The sequence below is a fragment of the Pongo pygmaeus genome, chromosome 4 (genome assembly GCF_028885625.2).
Source record: "Pongo pygmaeus isolate AG05252 chromosome 4, NHGRI_mPonPyg2-v2.0_pri, whole genome shotgun sequence".
In the NCBI taxonomy this organism is placed as follows: Eukaryota; Metazoa; Chordata; class Mammalia; order Primates; family Hominidae; genus Pongo; species Pongo pygmaeus.
In genome coordinates this window covers 152,239,402-152,256,779 of record NC_072377.2, presented here as the reverse complement: position 1 = coordinate 152,256,779, position 17,378 = coordinate 152,239,402, and the positions used below count along the sequence as shown (strand labels likewise).

Sequence of the window (17,378 nt, the reverse complement as noted above, 5' to 3'; positions counted from 1 at the left end):
TCTACTTAAGCTCTTTTCTTGTTTACTACAAAGAAATCAATCTACCTTCTACTATAAAATCAGCTAGTATCTTGAGAATAGAGTTTTCTAAACTCATAGATGACTAAGTGGTCTGCACTACATTAGCAGATCACACGAGATAGATTTCTTTAAATCCTTCCTAGAATTTTTCTAGCCAGGCAATACCTATCCAAACTTAAGTCTATTATAAGAAACATAAATTAGATGAAAATATTTTGCCTCTTGCCTACACTGGTAATTTTCCCTTTTGTTAACAATTGGGTTGGAAATTGATAAAGATGGTTGTCATCTACAGGGGTCAAAATGTATAACTGCATAAAAGACAAAACCATTTTTAATCTTCATCTGAAGACTTATTGTCTGATTGAACTTACCACTTATTTCTATGAATTTTCATCATTTTATATGAGAAATTATTTTCGGAAGTGCAGCAATAGAAATGGGTTTATATGCATTTGTCTACAACTCTTATACCTTTCTAATTATTTAGCTGCTATAATGATGGAAATGTATTATTTAGGAACAGAGATGGTAAGTAATGAATAATTTATGAATTGATATTCAGAATAAATATATATATATATATATATATAATCTTAGTAGGTGGTGGAAAGAGTACTTATCTAAGATTTAGCAGTTTCTGTAAATTTTAGTTCTGACATTGACAGGTACCCGCAATATAGCATAGTTGTCAAAAGAATGGGCTCTAGAGTCAGACTCTTTGGTTCAAATCCCAAATCTGCCATTTACCGTGTGTCCTTAGGCAAACCACTTCACCATTCGGTTTCCTCATCTGTAAAATAGAAGCTATAGTAGTACTTCATAAGGCTGGTCTAAAGATTAGAAGAGATAATATGTAAAATGTTGAGCATGGTGTCTGGCACACAGCATTTAATACATATTAGTTACTTATCTTTTGACATTAGCCACAAGACCTTAAAGGAGTTATTACCTATCTGAATTTTACCTGTTCTACTGAATCCTTTAGGATATTATGAATGTTGGACTATAATGTGTTTGAAACTACTTTGTCAACAGTACAGCATTATCAAAATGTAAGATGATAATATAATTGTTAGCATATGATAATAACAGTCCTACATAACTCTACAACATGAAATTAAGCCATGAATGCCCTGTGTAAGGTGATTCACAGCCATTCTGCCAGTGGAGAAGCCAGTTGCATTGGGCAGAATATACTAGTGAGGCCTATCCTATAAACTACTGCCCTTTATACATGAAGGTAATACATCAACATTTTCTCACTTTGACCTTTTTCTTCAGGAGTATGAAGGAATTGACAATATTCATCCCTACCTCCTACTCTCTCCCCTCTGTGGCTAATGGTAATACCGGGACAGCTGTCTAAGCTGTGGGAAGCAATGTGTGGCCATGACACAAGGGATGCCCTTTGAACCTTATGTAATCACATCATGACCTTGGTCTCACAGCACACAGCTCTGATAAGTCCATCCAACCCTCTGCACTCTCCCTGCCCTGAGTCCTGGATCCAGGGAGTATCTGCCACATGGAATTCATTTGCAATTACAACCTGGTGTGGTCTTCAACCCAAGTGGTGAATATTGAGAGTTATAAAAGGGTAAATATTTACTCTTTGGATAAAAGAATATTTTATTCTCACTTCAGGAGCCAGATAAGAGAACTGAGCCTATTACTTCTATGAATAATAAGTGATATTCCCAAACTTTGTGAAGAGTGTTGTTGAAGAAATACCCATTTTAATTTTTATTTGTAGGATTTGCGAAGAAATCAAAAGAGAATAGCTGAATTGAATGCCACTATAAGAAAATTAGAAGACAGGAATACCTTGCTTGGAGATGAACGAAATGAACTGGTGAGATATACTAAAAATTTTTGTTGTTGTTGTTAAGCATTATGTTACAGAATTACATACTATGTTGTAGATATGTACCATAATAGACAAAAGTGTACAAATAATAAAGATAACATTCAATAGATATTCACAAAGTGGCACACTCAAAAAACCAGAATCCAGATGAATAAATGGAAGATTGCCAGCATCTCACACCCCTGCTTCTTGTGACCCCTCCCAATTAGCATCCTGTTAAACTTAACCACTATTCTGACTTCAATCACCTTAGATGTCCATCACCATTAAACATTTTTTTGTAAATGAAATCATACAATATTTTCTCTTTTTTGTCTGACTTCTTCTGCTTCTTTTACTCAGCCTTGTTTGTGAGATTCATCCATTGTGTTGCATGTAGAATTCTTTCATTTTCATTTCTCTATAGTATTCAAATAATATATCACAATATACTTATCCATGTTATTGTTAATGGACATTTATGTTGTTTCTTAAAACTTCTGAGCTGTTTTGAGAAGAACAGTGCTTCTACATGTCGTTTGTGAAAAAATTTGCCCATTTCTGGTGGAATATACAAAGGAGTAGAATAACTGGATGTTAGAGCATGGATGTAGTCAGCATCAATAGTTATTACCACCAGTAAGTTGTCACAATTCCCACCAATAATGAATGAAAGTGGTAGTTTCTCCATATCTTTTCCAACATACAAAGATAATTGTTAGTCATGTTGGTGGATGTAGGGCATACTCTTACACCTTACATTATGGTTTTAATTTTCCTTATTATTAAGAAGGTAGGGTAACTTTTCAAATATTTACTAGCCTTTCAGATATAATTAGTCCTTAGCCCTTTGCCCATTTTCTGTTATGCTACCTTTACTGTTTCAGTTACTATTAGGATTTTTATCATCACTTGTGGTATATTTGCATTTAAAATATCTTGCTCTATGGCTTACATTTTTGTTTTTAATAGAGCTATTCATATAAGAGTTATTTTCAGCCTTTCCTTTTTTCAAATATATGCATTTTAGACTGTGATTGACCCTCTAAGCCTTGCTTTAGTTTAATATATTGTTATTTCATTAAAAAATTTTTCCACTATCATGTAATTTTTCCTTTCATATATGGGTCACTTAGAAGTAGATGGCTTAATTTCAAAACATTTAGAGATTTTTTTTTAGTTATCTTTCTGGTATCAATTTCTACCTTAATTCTACTATAGTCAGAGAATGTACTTTGTATATTTCATTCCTTCAAAATTTGTTGAGATTTGCTTTATGACCTCAGCATACAGTCAATTTTAGCAATGTTACATGTTTACATGAAAAGGAGGCATACTCTGTAATTATTAGTTGCTGAAGTTTGTTAATAATCTTGTTTAAAATTTTTCAATTCTTACTGATATTTTTGTCTGCTTCTTCTCCCAATAGATTTGTCTATATCCTTCTTAGTTCTTTAAATTGTACTTTATATGTAGAACAATAATATATATTTATAATATATATTAGAAATTATGTTACCAGATGAATATAAATTAATATTTGTTATATTTTTTGTGCATATTGACCCTTTAATCATTATGTGTTTTTTTTTCCTCTGGTAATACTTCTTGGCTTAAAGTCGTTGTTATTAGTTGAACTGTATCAGATTTTTGTTTTAGTGTTAGCGTGAATATACATGTGTATGTGTATATATATGTATTTATAACTATATAGACATATATATGCACATACATATTTACACATACATATATACACACACAAACACACACTTTTTTTCAACCTTTCTGTGTTTTATTCAAGGCGTATCTTAAAAGGAACATTTTGTTGGGTATTGTGGGACTATGGTTATTGATGTATGATGTGATAGAATTATAGATATTTTCTTTGTGCATATCTGCATTTTCTGTGACTTGTATTAATAAGTAAATTTAAATATTTAAAACTCACATCATTGACCTTCAGAAGAGACAGATTAAAAAATAAGAATAACTTATTGTCCTTATATGTATACAATATTTAACATTAATGCTTCAGGCACTAAAGACTAAGGCATTAATTCTTCAGGACTAAGTCAGATTATTTATAAAAATAAACCCAGTTTTGGCCGTTAATACGAAATGGAGTTCTTTCTTTAATATGAAATTGAGATTGAGATGGATTTGCAGAAGTGCTGTTTAAGAATCGTAAGATGAGGTTTTACAAATATTCATAATTAGCTAAATCTTCTACCTCAGCACTTCCCAAAATCTTAGAATCTCAAGAACAGGAGTGACTACTTTAAAAAGTCTTCTCAAATATTTCTAATACACCCCTCCTTTTTCCTTGCTCTTCTCCCAATACATATTCACATTCAGAATCATTAGTAAGAAAAGAATAAGCTAATCATGAGAAGCTGAAAATGAAAATCCGTTATGTATAGGATGATCATGAAATATACAAAAAGGAGAGTTTTAAAAGTAAAGGGGAGGGCTATTAACAATCTCATCAAAACAATTTTCATAAACTTAGACCAGTGGTTCCCAACTACAGGCGATTTTGGCAATATCTGATATTTTTGATGGTCACAATTAGCAGAGTTTTGCTGGCATCTAGCAAGCAGAGGCCAGGGATGCTGCTAAACATCCTCCACTGCACAGGACACCTCACATCAAAAAAACGTCTGGCTCAAAATGTCACGGATGCCGAGACTGAGAAACCCTGCTTTAGACTAACCAAGCAAATGAGGGTACGCTCACTCTTAATTATGGGTGGATAACAATACAATCATACTTTACTAAGCTTGGGGAGAATTTGATGTCCTTACACAAACATCCATAGAGTTTCAAACTTATGTGTGGTTTTTTTTCCCTCAATAAAATTTCTTTTAAAATAACAACTGTAGTGCGAGTCAGGAGATTTCCACAAGATCTCTGAAAGAATGACCTTTGGAGATAACCAGGCGTGGATTCAGATCCTGGTCGCATTACTTAGTGACCATGTGGTCTGGGTGAGCTCCTTTATCTCTGAGCTAATGCAGGTCATTCCAGGTGCAGGGATTGCAGCTGAGCACGGTGGAGTAACAGGTGGGGGAAGCGAAAGAAAGCAAGGAGAGTGCGTCCTCCCGAGCATTTCCAAAACCAGTCTCTGGAGTACTTTCCTTAAGACAATGGATTGATATAAGGCTATGAAGGCTGTGATGAAAAACCATTAGAGAAAACTGAAAACAAAGCAAACAGTCTGTTAAATGAAGGATTGAAATGTCAGTGGTCAGTCCTGAGCCACATAGTGAAGCAGACAAGGCTGGCTGCAGAGGTGCTTTCACTCCCACCACTTTACTCCCCTGCCCCCATGTCCCCCAAACACAAGACACAAATCTTCACTTATTTCTTCCCAGTTAAAACGTGTGCGGGAAACCGAAAAGCAATGTAAACCTCTCCTGGAAAGGAACAAGTGCCTCGCCAAGAGAAACGATGAACTGATGGTGTCCTTGCAGCGCATGGAAGAAAAACTAAAAGCCATTACCAAGGAAAATTCAGAAATGGTGTGTATCACAGACTCTGCAAAACTGCAGCTTCCTTGATTATATTGCCCTAATAACCTGACTTATTGCCATTTCTCAGCTTATTTTAAAAATACAATGCTATTTGGATTTTTCCTTATGTAAGCAAGGAAGCCTTAACGAAGAAAGCAAGAGAAGGTTGCTGGCTCTGAATTTTTTGAGGTTTCTATATTTGCAAAACTGTAGGAGTGCTTCCAGGAATTTGCACGCTTTCCAAAAGCTTGGAAATGGAGAAGGGAAGCTTTGACATAACTTAGCCACAGAAACCATCCATGACTTCACTAACATGCTATTTACAGACCTATACCCCAGGCACACCTTGTCTTCTAAGATCGTGCATGAATCTTTGGGAAATAGATACCATTACTTGTGTTATATATGGACAAGTGAAATGCTAATGTACTCCTTAATAGACTTTCAATACATCTATAGAGATCTTCGACAATCCCTAATGATATTGACTTATTATGGCAGATAAAATGTGCTTGAGGATTTAGTTGGTGTATGTGTATTCAGGCTGGGCAATTTCCAAATTTAGCTGAAGCCTCACAAACTTTCTACAGATATTTTATGTTAACAACCAAAGTTTGAGGTTTTTAAAGTCTCCACCTGTACTTTCTTCTTTTCTAATCCAGAGAGAAAAAATAACATCCCATCCACCCCTGAAGAAATTAAAATCTCTGAACGACCTCGACCAAGCTAATGAAGAACAAGAAACAGAGTTTCTAAAACTTCAGGTCATTGAGCAACAGAACATTATTGATGAGCTCACAAGGGTATGTGTCAATCAATCTGTAAACCCTAAGTTGTTCCCAAGGATAAGTAGCCAACAAAATGTATACTGAAAGAAGTTAATTTTAGTTTAACCCCAGAGGCCCAAGTTCATATGTTAAATATGTAATTTTGTTCTAGAGACTGTATTCCAATATTTTATATTGTTCAATTGCTTTACACCTTTTAAATTATAATCCTTTGCTAACTAATTTGGTAGCACAGATAATAACAGCAAAGCACATTAAAAGAACTTTTAAACGCCTTGTTGTATCAGTTTGTAGGTAGGTTGAGTGTGTCTTGTAACTGCCTTCCAGTAGCAGGATCCTGAGGCTCAGAGATTTAATATGTTGTCTATGCTAACAACATCACATATATATCTTGTTTCCCAGGTCTCAATTCAGTGTCTAGCACATAGTTACAGTTCAATAAATATTTATTGAATGAACAGCAACAATATAATTACATAACAGATCTAAAATTTCAGCCCAGATTTTCTGATCATTACTTCAGTACCTGCTGAGTGAGTAGAGCAGTTATTACTTCCGTCAGAGTTTGGCTGAGGTTTGTGTTACTAGTGAGGATGCACTAAGACTTCTAGGTGCCTTTGGGTTTTCTTCTTTGCCTCTCCATCTGTGTTCTGTAAATGACATCGTTGGTTGCTCTCACTTCAGGACCAAGTCAAGACCTAAAGACTTGAATTGCAAGGAGGGAGTTAGGCAATAGTCTCCAGAGTGAGGTGAGAAAAGTGATTCACTGCCACTGAGAGAGAGAAAGGTTATAGCTTCTGTTTATAATTACTTATGATTCATCCTTTTTAAAATTTCTATGGTGACTATATGTTATAATGAATACACTAGATTAGGAAGGTAATTTAAATATATAATTGTATTAGGGCTCTCTAGAGGGACAGAAGTAATAGGATGGATGTATATATAATGGGGAGTTTATTAAGGAGTATTGGCACACAGGATCACAAGGTGAGGTCCCACAATAGGTCATCTGCAAGCTGAAGAGCAAGGAAGCCAGTCCAAGTCCCAAAGCTGAAGAACTTGGAGTCTGCTGTTCCAGGGCAGGAAGAATCAGGAGAAATGTAGGCTGGGAGACAAAACCAGTCTAGTCTTTTCACGTGCTTCTGCCTGCTTTCATTCTGGCTGTGATGGCAGCTGATTAGATTGTGCTCACCCAGCTTGAGGGTGAGTCTACCTTTCCCAGTCCACTGACTCAAACGTTAACCTCCTTTGGCAACACCCACGTAGACACACCCAGGAACAATACTTTGTATCCTTCAATCCAATCAAATTGACACTCAATATTAACCGTCACAATAATGTGTAAATTGTTAAAGTCTCATATATAGGGGCTGTATTTTTACTTATAAAGGTGAAAAAAAAAAGCCCAAACACCATTGGCTTAAACCAGGTTACTTATTAAATGTGGTCTCCCTGTTTTCCTTATTTCATGTTCACATCCTAATAACTCATACATTTTACAGATTCATGAGCCCAGGAATTTGCCTGGCTTTGAGTATCCTGAGATTAAGCTGTAAATTTTTTATAGAATTTTGGGCTATTTAGGCATACTCATCAGACTTTTCAAAAGACATTCTATCTAGTTTAAATTTTTACAGTAAATACATGGAGTGCTTAGTGAATAAACCCCAAATTCCCACACTATCTCTATTCACAGCAACAATAAATCATGAAATTGATCAATATTTCTAGGCATTCTTTGAGATTCCCAGAAAATTTTTTAAAAACTGAAGACAAAACAGAAACACTAAATGTCTCCAACCCACTAGCTACTCTGTTCTCTGTCCTATTTTCAGGGACTGCAGGTGAGAACAAGGATGCAAAAATAGGCCAAAGACAGCTTTCTATGCATTTCAAATGACTAAATGAAAAGAATATGGTTTTACTTTATTGTGAAATTATATTTTTAACACAAATTTAAAGTAATTTTGGATCTAGGAGAACTAAAGTACTGTGCTTTGGGGGAATATAAGTAACTATTTTCATAGCTACTTGATGTTCAAGTATGAAACAGGATTCTGATTAGGAACACAGTACACTTTCTGATCATGAGGCTTCTTGATCCACATAAATCATCAGGAATAGTTGTAGAAGATTCTTGTTTTGAATATATTTAAGTATCAATCCCAAAAGTTGCCAAAATTTAAAAAACAAAGTCTTATTCTATTCCAAATATAATGCCTTATGGGAAAAAACACTCTGTCTTTGCAAAAAAACTATAAAGAAACATCTACCAATTCTGGATCTGAAAATCTTTCATCTGTTTTCCAGGACCGAGAAAAGCTCATCCGTAGAAGAAAGCATAGAAGAAGTTCCAAGCCAATTAAGGTAATAAGAAATCGAAGTTATCAGGCATTTGCCACAAACAGCCAGAGAGATGAGGCCTGGCATGGAATCTTCCTACAAAGATGTGATGAATCAGGTGTTCCAGAACTGTCGCAGCAAACCATGGGCTTTATTTGCTAGAAGAAAATATTTTCTGTTGACATTTCTTCGAAGTCTAAAAATGATTCTGTTGTAAATTTTAACCTGAAAGGGATTTGCTTTAATATAACTTTCTCTAAATGGAGATGCCCCTAGGTTTGATGTAGAAAGGATTACCTGACAAGTTGGAGAGTCATATTCAAGAAATACACATAATTTGATGTCTCCCACTGAGCAGTATTAGAGTCTGATGTCCAGTTTATGACAATTAATACATTTTCATTATTCATTCAGACAATATTATTGATAACAATGCTCCCAATCCATCAATATCTGTATAGCCTCTTATAGTCCACAAAGTTTTGTTATTCATTTTGTCTATTTGATTTTTATTTTGTTTTTACCAAGCATACCATTTGTTTTTAATGTGGACTTGGATGACAAGACTTAAGATCTGATCATCTCCATCACATAGATACCTGAGTTTTCAAAGTGCTTTGGTCATAACTTAAATACAGGACAGAGTAAACCACATTAGCTCATCATGATATAAAATGTAATATGAAAGAGGCTTCAGTGTTTCTATGAAAAAAGCTACATATTATGAATTTTTCTTAAGATGTCAGAAGTGAAATAATACGAGAGAAACACTTATTGGAATTATTATGCTCGTGCCTAATGTTTTTATTTCAACAAAGAAGCATAGAGGATCCATGTCTTCTATATTCACTTACATGTATGCCAGTTGACAGTATTTTAACATTCATCTTTCCCTACTGTTAGCTGTGTCAGTAAATAGGTACTTTCCCTCCATTTAGAGGCCTGTTTTGGACCCGTTTATTGGCTATGATGAGGACTCTATGGATTCAGAGACATCATCCATGGCCTCATTTAGAACAGACAGAACACCAGCTACTCCTGATGATGACTTGGATGAAGTAAGCTTTTCTACTTCTCTAGCCTAGGGTGATATTGTCACCGAATCTTTGATTTAAGGGGGAAGAAAAAGGATTTCACTTTTAATCTCTTTTATATAAACAGCACAAAGTGATCTCATAATAGTAACCAATTTTGAGGCTGCACTTTATTATCTCTTGAAAAATAGCTTCACTTATAGCAGGTAAACCTTTTAGAAATTTCTCTCCAGTTCAGCTCTCTAATTTGAAGACTTCTTTCAAAATAAAAGTTACTTTCCAATATTCTTTATCTAGGGAAGGTAGGAACCCAAGAGGCCTTAGCAGGCTTTTGGATGTGGTCTGAGACACTGTTGAGTGAAGTGTGTTCTGTGGACCACCCTCATCAGAATGATCTAGAGGGCTCAATTACAATGAAAATTCCTGGACCCTACCGTCCAACTCCTGACTCAGGATCTTAGGAGTGAAACACCCCAGTCTGCATTGTTTCCCAAGATTCCCTGCTGATTATGTTATGTCCTGAAGTTTAAGATGTAATGCAATAAAACAGTTTTTGTGATTTATCTGGGGGAAAAAACAAGTTGCTGGAGATGAACATATTGAAAAGAAATAAGAATAAAATTCTAGGGTGTCATTTCCTCAAATTTAGTTCCAAAATCTGGATATGACTTTTTCTTATTTGGATCCAAAATTGACTACCTTGTTAAGCCCAAATGATTAACAATGAGAAATGTATCAAATGCTAAATGCTTCTTTCACTAAAATAAATATTTATGTATTTCTGCAGTGTCCATCTTGAAAGTATTACAGTATTTGTGCCCGTATATACACTTCAGAGCTAAAAATACAATCAAATAGACTGTTAAACAACCTTTTACTTCTTGTAAAAAGTGGGCAAATGTTAATATTTCACATTGAAAACAGGACCTGAGCATAACACAATTGCTTTGGGGCTTTTTTTCTTAACCTCAAGAGTTTAGCAGCTGAAGAATCTGAACTAAGATTTCGACAATTAACAAAAGAATATCAGGCCCTCCAAAGAGCATATGCCCTCCTACAGGAGCAGACGGGAGGCATCATCGACGCTGAACGAGAAGCCAAGGTCAGTGTGTATCTGTGAGAGTGCTCTAAATTAGCGTGCAACAGTTACAGCATAAAAGCACCGTGGACATAAAAATATCAATAAGATAGCTTTCCCTGTATTCTTCTCTCCTCTGCAGCTTTTGAATTGTTATAGCTTTTATGTCAACAAACCTTGAATCTAGAAACATTAGAACCAGCTTAGATCAATGCTTTTGTTCTTTTAAAGATAGTTGAGTACATAGTTCTTGTTCTTGCTGTTTGAAAACATACATTTTCAAAGCTAGACAATATTGGATTTTGTTAAGCCATTTTTTAGTTTCTTGCTTAGAAAAAGAACTTTTTTATCTTTCAAAAGCAATAGTGAGCCAGTGTCTTCTCTTCGTTAACAAGTGCCCAGCGTTTACTTTTGACAACTTACCAGAATTTTCACAGACAATATCTCATTTAACCCTTGAGACAGTCCCCTAAGGCAGATATTTTATAAAAGAGAAATTTGACACTCAGAGAGGTTAATCGAATTGCCCCAAATCGCACAAATAGTAAATGGCAAAGCTGATATTACAACTTAAGTCTTACTGGGCCAAATGTTCTTTCCTTTATATCATAACTGCCTCTCATGAGCCTATTTCAACAAAAAGACAAGAAAAGATAGACATGTACTATACTAATTCTTAATATTTATTGAGTGCTTGCTGTGTTCCAGGCATTGTGTTGAACATTTTACACACATTATCTATATAATCCTAAAACAACCCTAGGAGCTAGATATGATTATTATCTTCTTTCTATAGAAGAGGAAATAATAGCTTAATAGAAATTAAATGTAGTTTAGTGAAGTTAAATTATTTACCTAGGTTTACCTAAGTTTCCTAGCCTTGTGACTTCACAGTCATAATCACCAGGCTATAATTGCCTCCTAGGTAAATTTACATGAGCCAAAAGGGAGCATGACCACCGAGACCACCCAGTGATTTCATCCTACTTTCTTTCTGGAGGGTCTACAATGCACTGAGGAGTTTTGTAGAACTACTATTGTTCAGTGGGAAAGGGTAGATGTAACAGTTATGCATTTTTCAACAGTAGCATGCATACACACATATATAAGTAAATAACCAGGTTTTTAAAAAACACCGATTTAGAACAGGCAAGCAATTATTACAAAGGAATGTGCCTGTAGGCTGTCATATATATGCCCCAGTGCTATAATATTTGTGGTTAAGTGTTCTTACCAACATGGATTGGGGAATTAAAATAATAGCATATTATTTTATTTTTATTTTTTGGAGATTCCTCCAAAAAAAGGAGACTTCTTGTATTTTTTGGAGATTCCTCCCTGTTTCATTTAATTCTTCTATCTAAATAAAGATTTAGCGTTATCTCTGACCATTAAAGTCAGGAAAACTTACCATTCTTAGAAAAATAATCTAAAAGAAATGAAGATGTTAGAAAAAGAACAACAGAGTAAATCTAAAGAGACTAGAAATTAAAAAATATTACAGATGAAAGCATCATTGAAAACAAAAGATAAAATTAGGTACAAGAAAAAATAGGTTACAGTCAACATCAATTCACACTTAAAACAAATCTTAGCAAAATTAATTATTTTTTGGACCTGATAAAGGTAAATGTAATATTTAACAATCAAAAGAATTATTCTCCTCACAATGAATAAGGATATCTTTCATCGCTGTTTTTATTCAACTTTGTACTAAAAAACCTATCCAGATTGTAAAACAACAACAAAAAAATGGGTTTACAGGCAGGAAACAAATTACTAGGCTAAATCACATAGGACAACAAAGTTGCTCCATACAAGATTAGTATTCAAAACTACTTACACACACAGACACACAAAATATGATATATATAAAGAGAAAGACAGAGAGAAATTGATTTGGGGGCTTAAATTTATGCACAAAGTTTGCTCTGAAAGAATGGAAAGGCCAGGTGAACTTTGGGAGGCGGAGACGGGTGGATCATCTGAGGTCAGGAGTTCGACACCAGCCAGGCCAACACGGAGAAACCCCATCTCTACTAAAAATACAAAAATTAGCTGGGCGTGATGGCTGGTGCCTGTAATCCCAACTACTTGGGAGGCTAAGGCGGGAGAATTGCTTGAACCCGGGAGGTGGAGGTTGCAGTAAGCCAAGATTGTGCCACTGCATTCCAGCCTGGGCAACAGAGTGAGACTCTGTCTCAAAAAAAAAAAAAAAAAAAAAAGAATCAAAAGAATTTGGGGAGGCAAAATGGAACAAGGCTTTCGTGAAAGAGAAATCATTCAAATAAAGAGAAGAGTGGAGAGTTACAAGGCATATTTAGGAAATAAGAATTATGCCAGCAGGTAAGGGTTTGACTCTAGGCTGATGAGTAGTAGGAAAAGATTAGAAATATAATGGGAGTTCTTGAATGCCAAGCTAGAGTTTGAATACTAACCTGAAAATAAAGAATGCTACAGGGAGTTTTAAACAAGAATTTAGATCAGAAAGATTCTTTTGTCATAGAAAATTCTTCTTTTTTTCCTCTCTCTCTCTACTTGTTGAGTTCTAGTCAAGAAAGATATTGAATAACCATTTTACTTGCTGAGTTCTGCAATTTTGGTTTCACCAGGCTCAAGAACAGCTCCAAGCAGAGGTGCTAAGGTATAAAGCCAAAATTGAAGACCTGGAAGCGACTCTGGCTCAGAAAGGGCAGGTAGGCATTTGGTTGCTAGCTCTTCTGCAGATGCAGACAATTCAATCTGACCTTCCTCTAGCTCACCTGTGCATGGGCCGCACCCATGGGCCGCACCCAGGACACAGCTTGGCTCTCTACAGTGATTTTTCTCAAACTGCATTAGAATGTTCAACTCTGTACTTCTGTCTCTGGTGTTTTTCTGGCCAGAGTATGAACCCAGCCACAACAGTGAATGAGCTTGGGCAAGAGAGAGAATGCCAGAGGAAGAGGAACCCTGTACAAATAGCCTAGAGTTGTCATAAGCTGCTAAGACCAAGACCCACCCCTCCAGCTGCGTTCTTTGCCTCTATGCTACATTTATGGTTCTGCATTTTAATGTTTTCCATCCATATGTATCTAGCCTGTGTGCATTCTGACCCTTTTCACTTTTTGCCTGTGTGGTCACTTCTGAGTCCCCAGAAGGCTGGTCCTGGATTATTCAAACTGGAAAAGGTAGAAATAGGGAGTGATGATGAAAAGGGGGTTAAATTTTCCCGGCAACTTTGGCCCCAATTTCTTTGAAGGAGTTGGCAGCGGTGGGTGCTACTTACCAGTCTTTGGCAGGCAAATGAACAGGGTGGGGAGAAGGCAGCTCTGGCAAAGTGGTTTGACGACACAGGCTCTTTCGTGCCACTCTGAAATGCTGACTGCGCGATATTCTTTGTCAAACAGGATTCACACTGGGTAGAAGATAAACAACTTTTCATTAAGAGAAACCAGGAGCTTTTAGAAAAGGTATGTTGGGCACAACACCCTAGCGGGGCAGAGGAGAAAATCATGAGAGATCCAGGAGCAGCAGGGGGTGCTCTCAGGAGTGGCACAGGGGCCAGGGGAAGGGGAGGCTTTTCCGGCGCTGCTCTGTCCTCGGCTGCGTGCTCAACCGCATCCCTGTCACCGCCATCACCATCAGTGAAGTGGCACGTGTGCATGGCTCTGCGCTGGGCATTGTGCAGACTTGAAAGGTTGTGATCCCTGAAACCTCCTGATCTGCTAACCATATATACCTATATACTGTATATATACTGTACATATATATATACATACACACACACACACACACGTGCACATCCTGTGTAGTTGTTTATCTACAACAAAACCTCTATGAGGGCCAGACACAGTGGCTCAAGCCTGTAATCCCAGTAATTTGGGAGGCCGAGGTGGGTGGATCACCTGAGGTCAAGAGTTTGAGACCAGCCTGGCCAACATGGTGAAACCCTGTCTCTGCTAAATACAAAAAATTAGCCAGGTGTGGTGGCACATGCCTGTAATCCCAGATATTTGGGAGGCTGAGACAGGAGAATCGTTTGAACCCAAGAGGCAGAAGTTGCAGTGAGCCGAGATTGCGCAATCGCACTCCAGCCCGGGCAACAAGAGCAAAACCCCATCTCCAAAAAACAAAAAACAAAACAAAACAAAACAAACAAACAAAGAAACCTCAAAGAATAGAACTTGTTATTTTGTGAGAAGTGACAGAGTATGACTCCAAGACCATGCCGAAACCTAGCATAGGCTTAGATTCCCACTTTTAGTCTTTTTATTAAGCTTGAGTCTTTCTTTTTTTTTTAATGAAAGATTTTTTTTAGATGAATACTGTTTTTAAAACTTAAAACAGTATTCCTGGAAATTACTCAACAAATTAAGAAACAAAAATATGGCTTAGGCTTGAATAGATATAATTAATTTTGGTTATCTGAACATAGAGGCAATTAAACATAACACATTTTCAGTTCAAAGGTGGCTTTTCCTTTGATATTTACCTTCTACAAATCTAGTGAAAGATTCAGAATTTTTTTTTTTTTTTTGAGACAGAGTTTTACTCTTGTTGCCCAAGGTGGAGTGCAATGGCACAGTCTCGGCTCATGGCAACCTCTGCCTCCCAGGTTGAAGCGATTCTCCTGCTTCAGCCTCCCAAGTAGCTGGAATTACAGGCATGTGCCACCACATCCGACTAATTTAAATAACAAAATCATCTCATATTATGTTTGACAAAAACAGAATTTGAAAGCCCAATTGTGTAAGGGAAACAATTGTGTAGGTCAATCCAAAGTTATGCAGAAATTATTTTAGAATTGTTTCTATGAATATTTATTATCCTTGACAAGTAATAAAAATTAACCACAACATCCTGGCTGGTAAGCATGAGAAGGAGGAAAAAGATGCTTGTCCTACCTCCCCTCTAGTCTGGCAAAGTGAAGACATTCTATCTCATGCTTTGCATGCTGTGAGACAGAGCTGATGTGTTCATCACATAGATGTATAGATGATGTATATGTCATATGCAGAGTGGGCAGGTATTCAAAAATCGAGAACTGGTGCTTTCAGGAAGGTTAAGGGACCCTATAAAGAAACTTTGTTGGCATTGAATGAATTACAGTCTGTGAACCACTGATCTAATTGTTTCATTAACCACTAGAACCAGCAATCTCTCTAAATATTCCACCATTGATTCAGTAGAAGTTTCTAGGAAGTAGAATCTCCTTTATAATGTTAAGTTAACTTCTACAAACTTTTGAAAGTTTACTAGACCACAAATATCTAGAGTAGAAAACTTGACTACATTTATTAATGTCACATAATTTCTCACTATTTCCCTATCTTTCTTTTCCTATTAGTTTCAGAGATGCCCAGTAATAAGTGTTATTATATTTCTTTATCATAAAAAAAGAATCTCATTATGTCTTCTATCTGATTTCCATTAGTCTTAATCTCTTTGGGCTAAAGGAGGAATTTTTATGCTCAGGCTTCTAAGAATAAATAAATAAAATAAAAGGATGGCAGAACTGACAATGAACCTAAATATGTAACTTCAAATGTAAATACATGGGAAAGTAAGATTCGTCCTATGTTAAAAAGGCCCTCATTTGTATTTCTAAATTCAAGATTTTAAATAGTTACTGTATGTAATGCCCACCCATACAGCTAATATCAAGAGAAGCTCAACATCCATTGTACTTCATAAAGATTTTCTGATCCCTTAAAAGCCAAAGATGACAGCCGGGCACAGTGGCTCACGCCTGTAATCCCAGCACATTGGGAGGCCGAGGCGGGCGGATCACCTGAGGTCAGGAGTTCAAGACTAGCCTGGCCAATATGGTGAAACCCTGTCTCTACTAAAAATACAAAAATTAGCCAGGCCTGGTGGCAGGCCCCTGTAGTCCCAGCTACTAGAGAGGCTGAGGCAAGGAAATTGCTTGAACCCAGGAGACAGAGGTTGCAGTGAACTGAGATCATGCACTCCAGCCTCAGGGACAAGAGCAAGACTTCATCTCAAAAAAAAAAAAAAAAAAAAAATCCAAAGATAACTCAGACATGAACCTTGTCTACAGGGGAAGGTGCATTTGTACACAGCTAACTGAAATCCATGCTTCCTCAAGTTATACTAGAGGTCCTATAAGAAAGTCTAGAGGAAAACAAAAGGAGAGGTGTCACTTCTGAATGGATTGACTAGGGAAGCCTCTCGTGGACATTAGAGCTTATTTAAGTGCTAATGTTTAAGAGCTTAGCTTTAAGGTGTTTAAAGAAGTGTAGAATTTTCTCACATAGCAAAGGAGATAAAGTGAGCCATTTTCAGGCAGAGCTGAGTAGCTACAGAGTTCCTGGAGTAGTCAGTTCATTCGGTAGGCCACAGTTTCTAGATTCTAGTGTTTGCATGATCACGTGTGGGTGTGTTTGTACAGAGATGACAGTGATAATATTTAAAACTGGAAAGCTAGGTGGTAATCAGATTATTAAGGTTTTTGAATTCAGTGTTAAAGAGCTGGCTTTCTTCTGTAGTAATTGAAATTCAGCAAAGTTTTGTATATGATGAGAGCTGTTAAAAAAAATTTCTGTAACAAATGTAACTAGAGAAATAAGAAGTATCAATCCCTCTTATGTATACCATTAAATTTGGTTCTAGTAGACTGTCTCTGACCCATCACAAGGGCAAAGTGAGTATTCTCAAATTCACTATTCACAGAATTCCTAGATTTTAATTCCAAGGAACAGAGACGTCTTCTGGCATTTTTCTCTGTGACTCAAAAAACTCAACCGA

General features: G+C 36.4%; 2 protein-coding genes across 7 annotated transcripts in view; one reads left to right on the top strand and one right to left on the bottom strand.

Moving 5' to 3' along the window:
* LOC129036966 (uncharacterized) overlaps window positions 1-17,378 on the bottom strand; it is a 102,271-nt gene that overhangs the window by 11,743 nt on the left and 73,150 nt on the right. The gene's annotated exons all lie outside the window — the stretch shown is intronic.
* JAKMIP2 (janus kinase and microtubule interacting protein 2) overlaps window positions 1-17,378 on the top strand; it is a 194,982-nt gene that overhangs the window by 130,224 nt on the left and 47,380 nt on the right. For 4 of the 6 annotated variants that reach the window (XM_054488702.1, XM_054488699.2, XM_054488700.2 and 1 more), the window contains 8 exons: window positions 1,778-1,876; window positions 5,245-5,391; window positions 6,045-6,185; window positions 8,484-8,540; window positions 9,455-9,574; window positions 10,524-10,652; window positions 13,241-13,324; window positions 14,018-14,080. In XM_054488702.1, coding sequence (XP_054344677.1) covers window positions 1,778-1,876; window positions 5,245-5,391; window positions 6,045-6,185; window positions 8,484-8,540; window positions 9,455-9,574; window positions 10,524-10,652; window positions 13,241-13,324; window positions 14,018-14,080 — 840 coding nt within the window. The remainder of the gene's footprint in view (window positions 1-1,777; window positions 1,877-5,244; window positions 5,392-6,044; window positions 6,186-8,483; window positions 8,541-9,454; window positions 9,575-10,523; window positions 10,653-13,240; window positions 13,325-14,017; window positions 14,081-17,378) is intronic. The other 2 variants (XM_063665251.1, XM_054488704.2) reach the window with 1 other exon arrangement.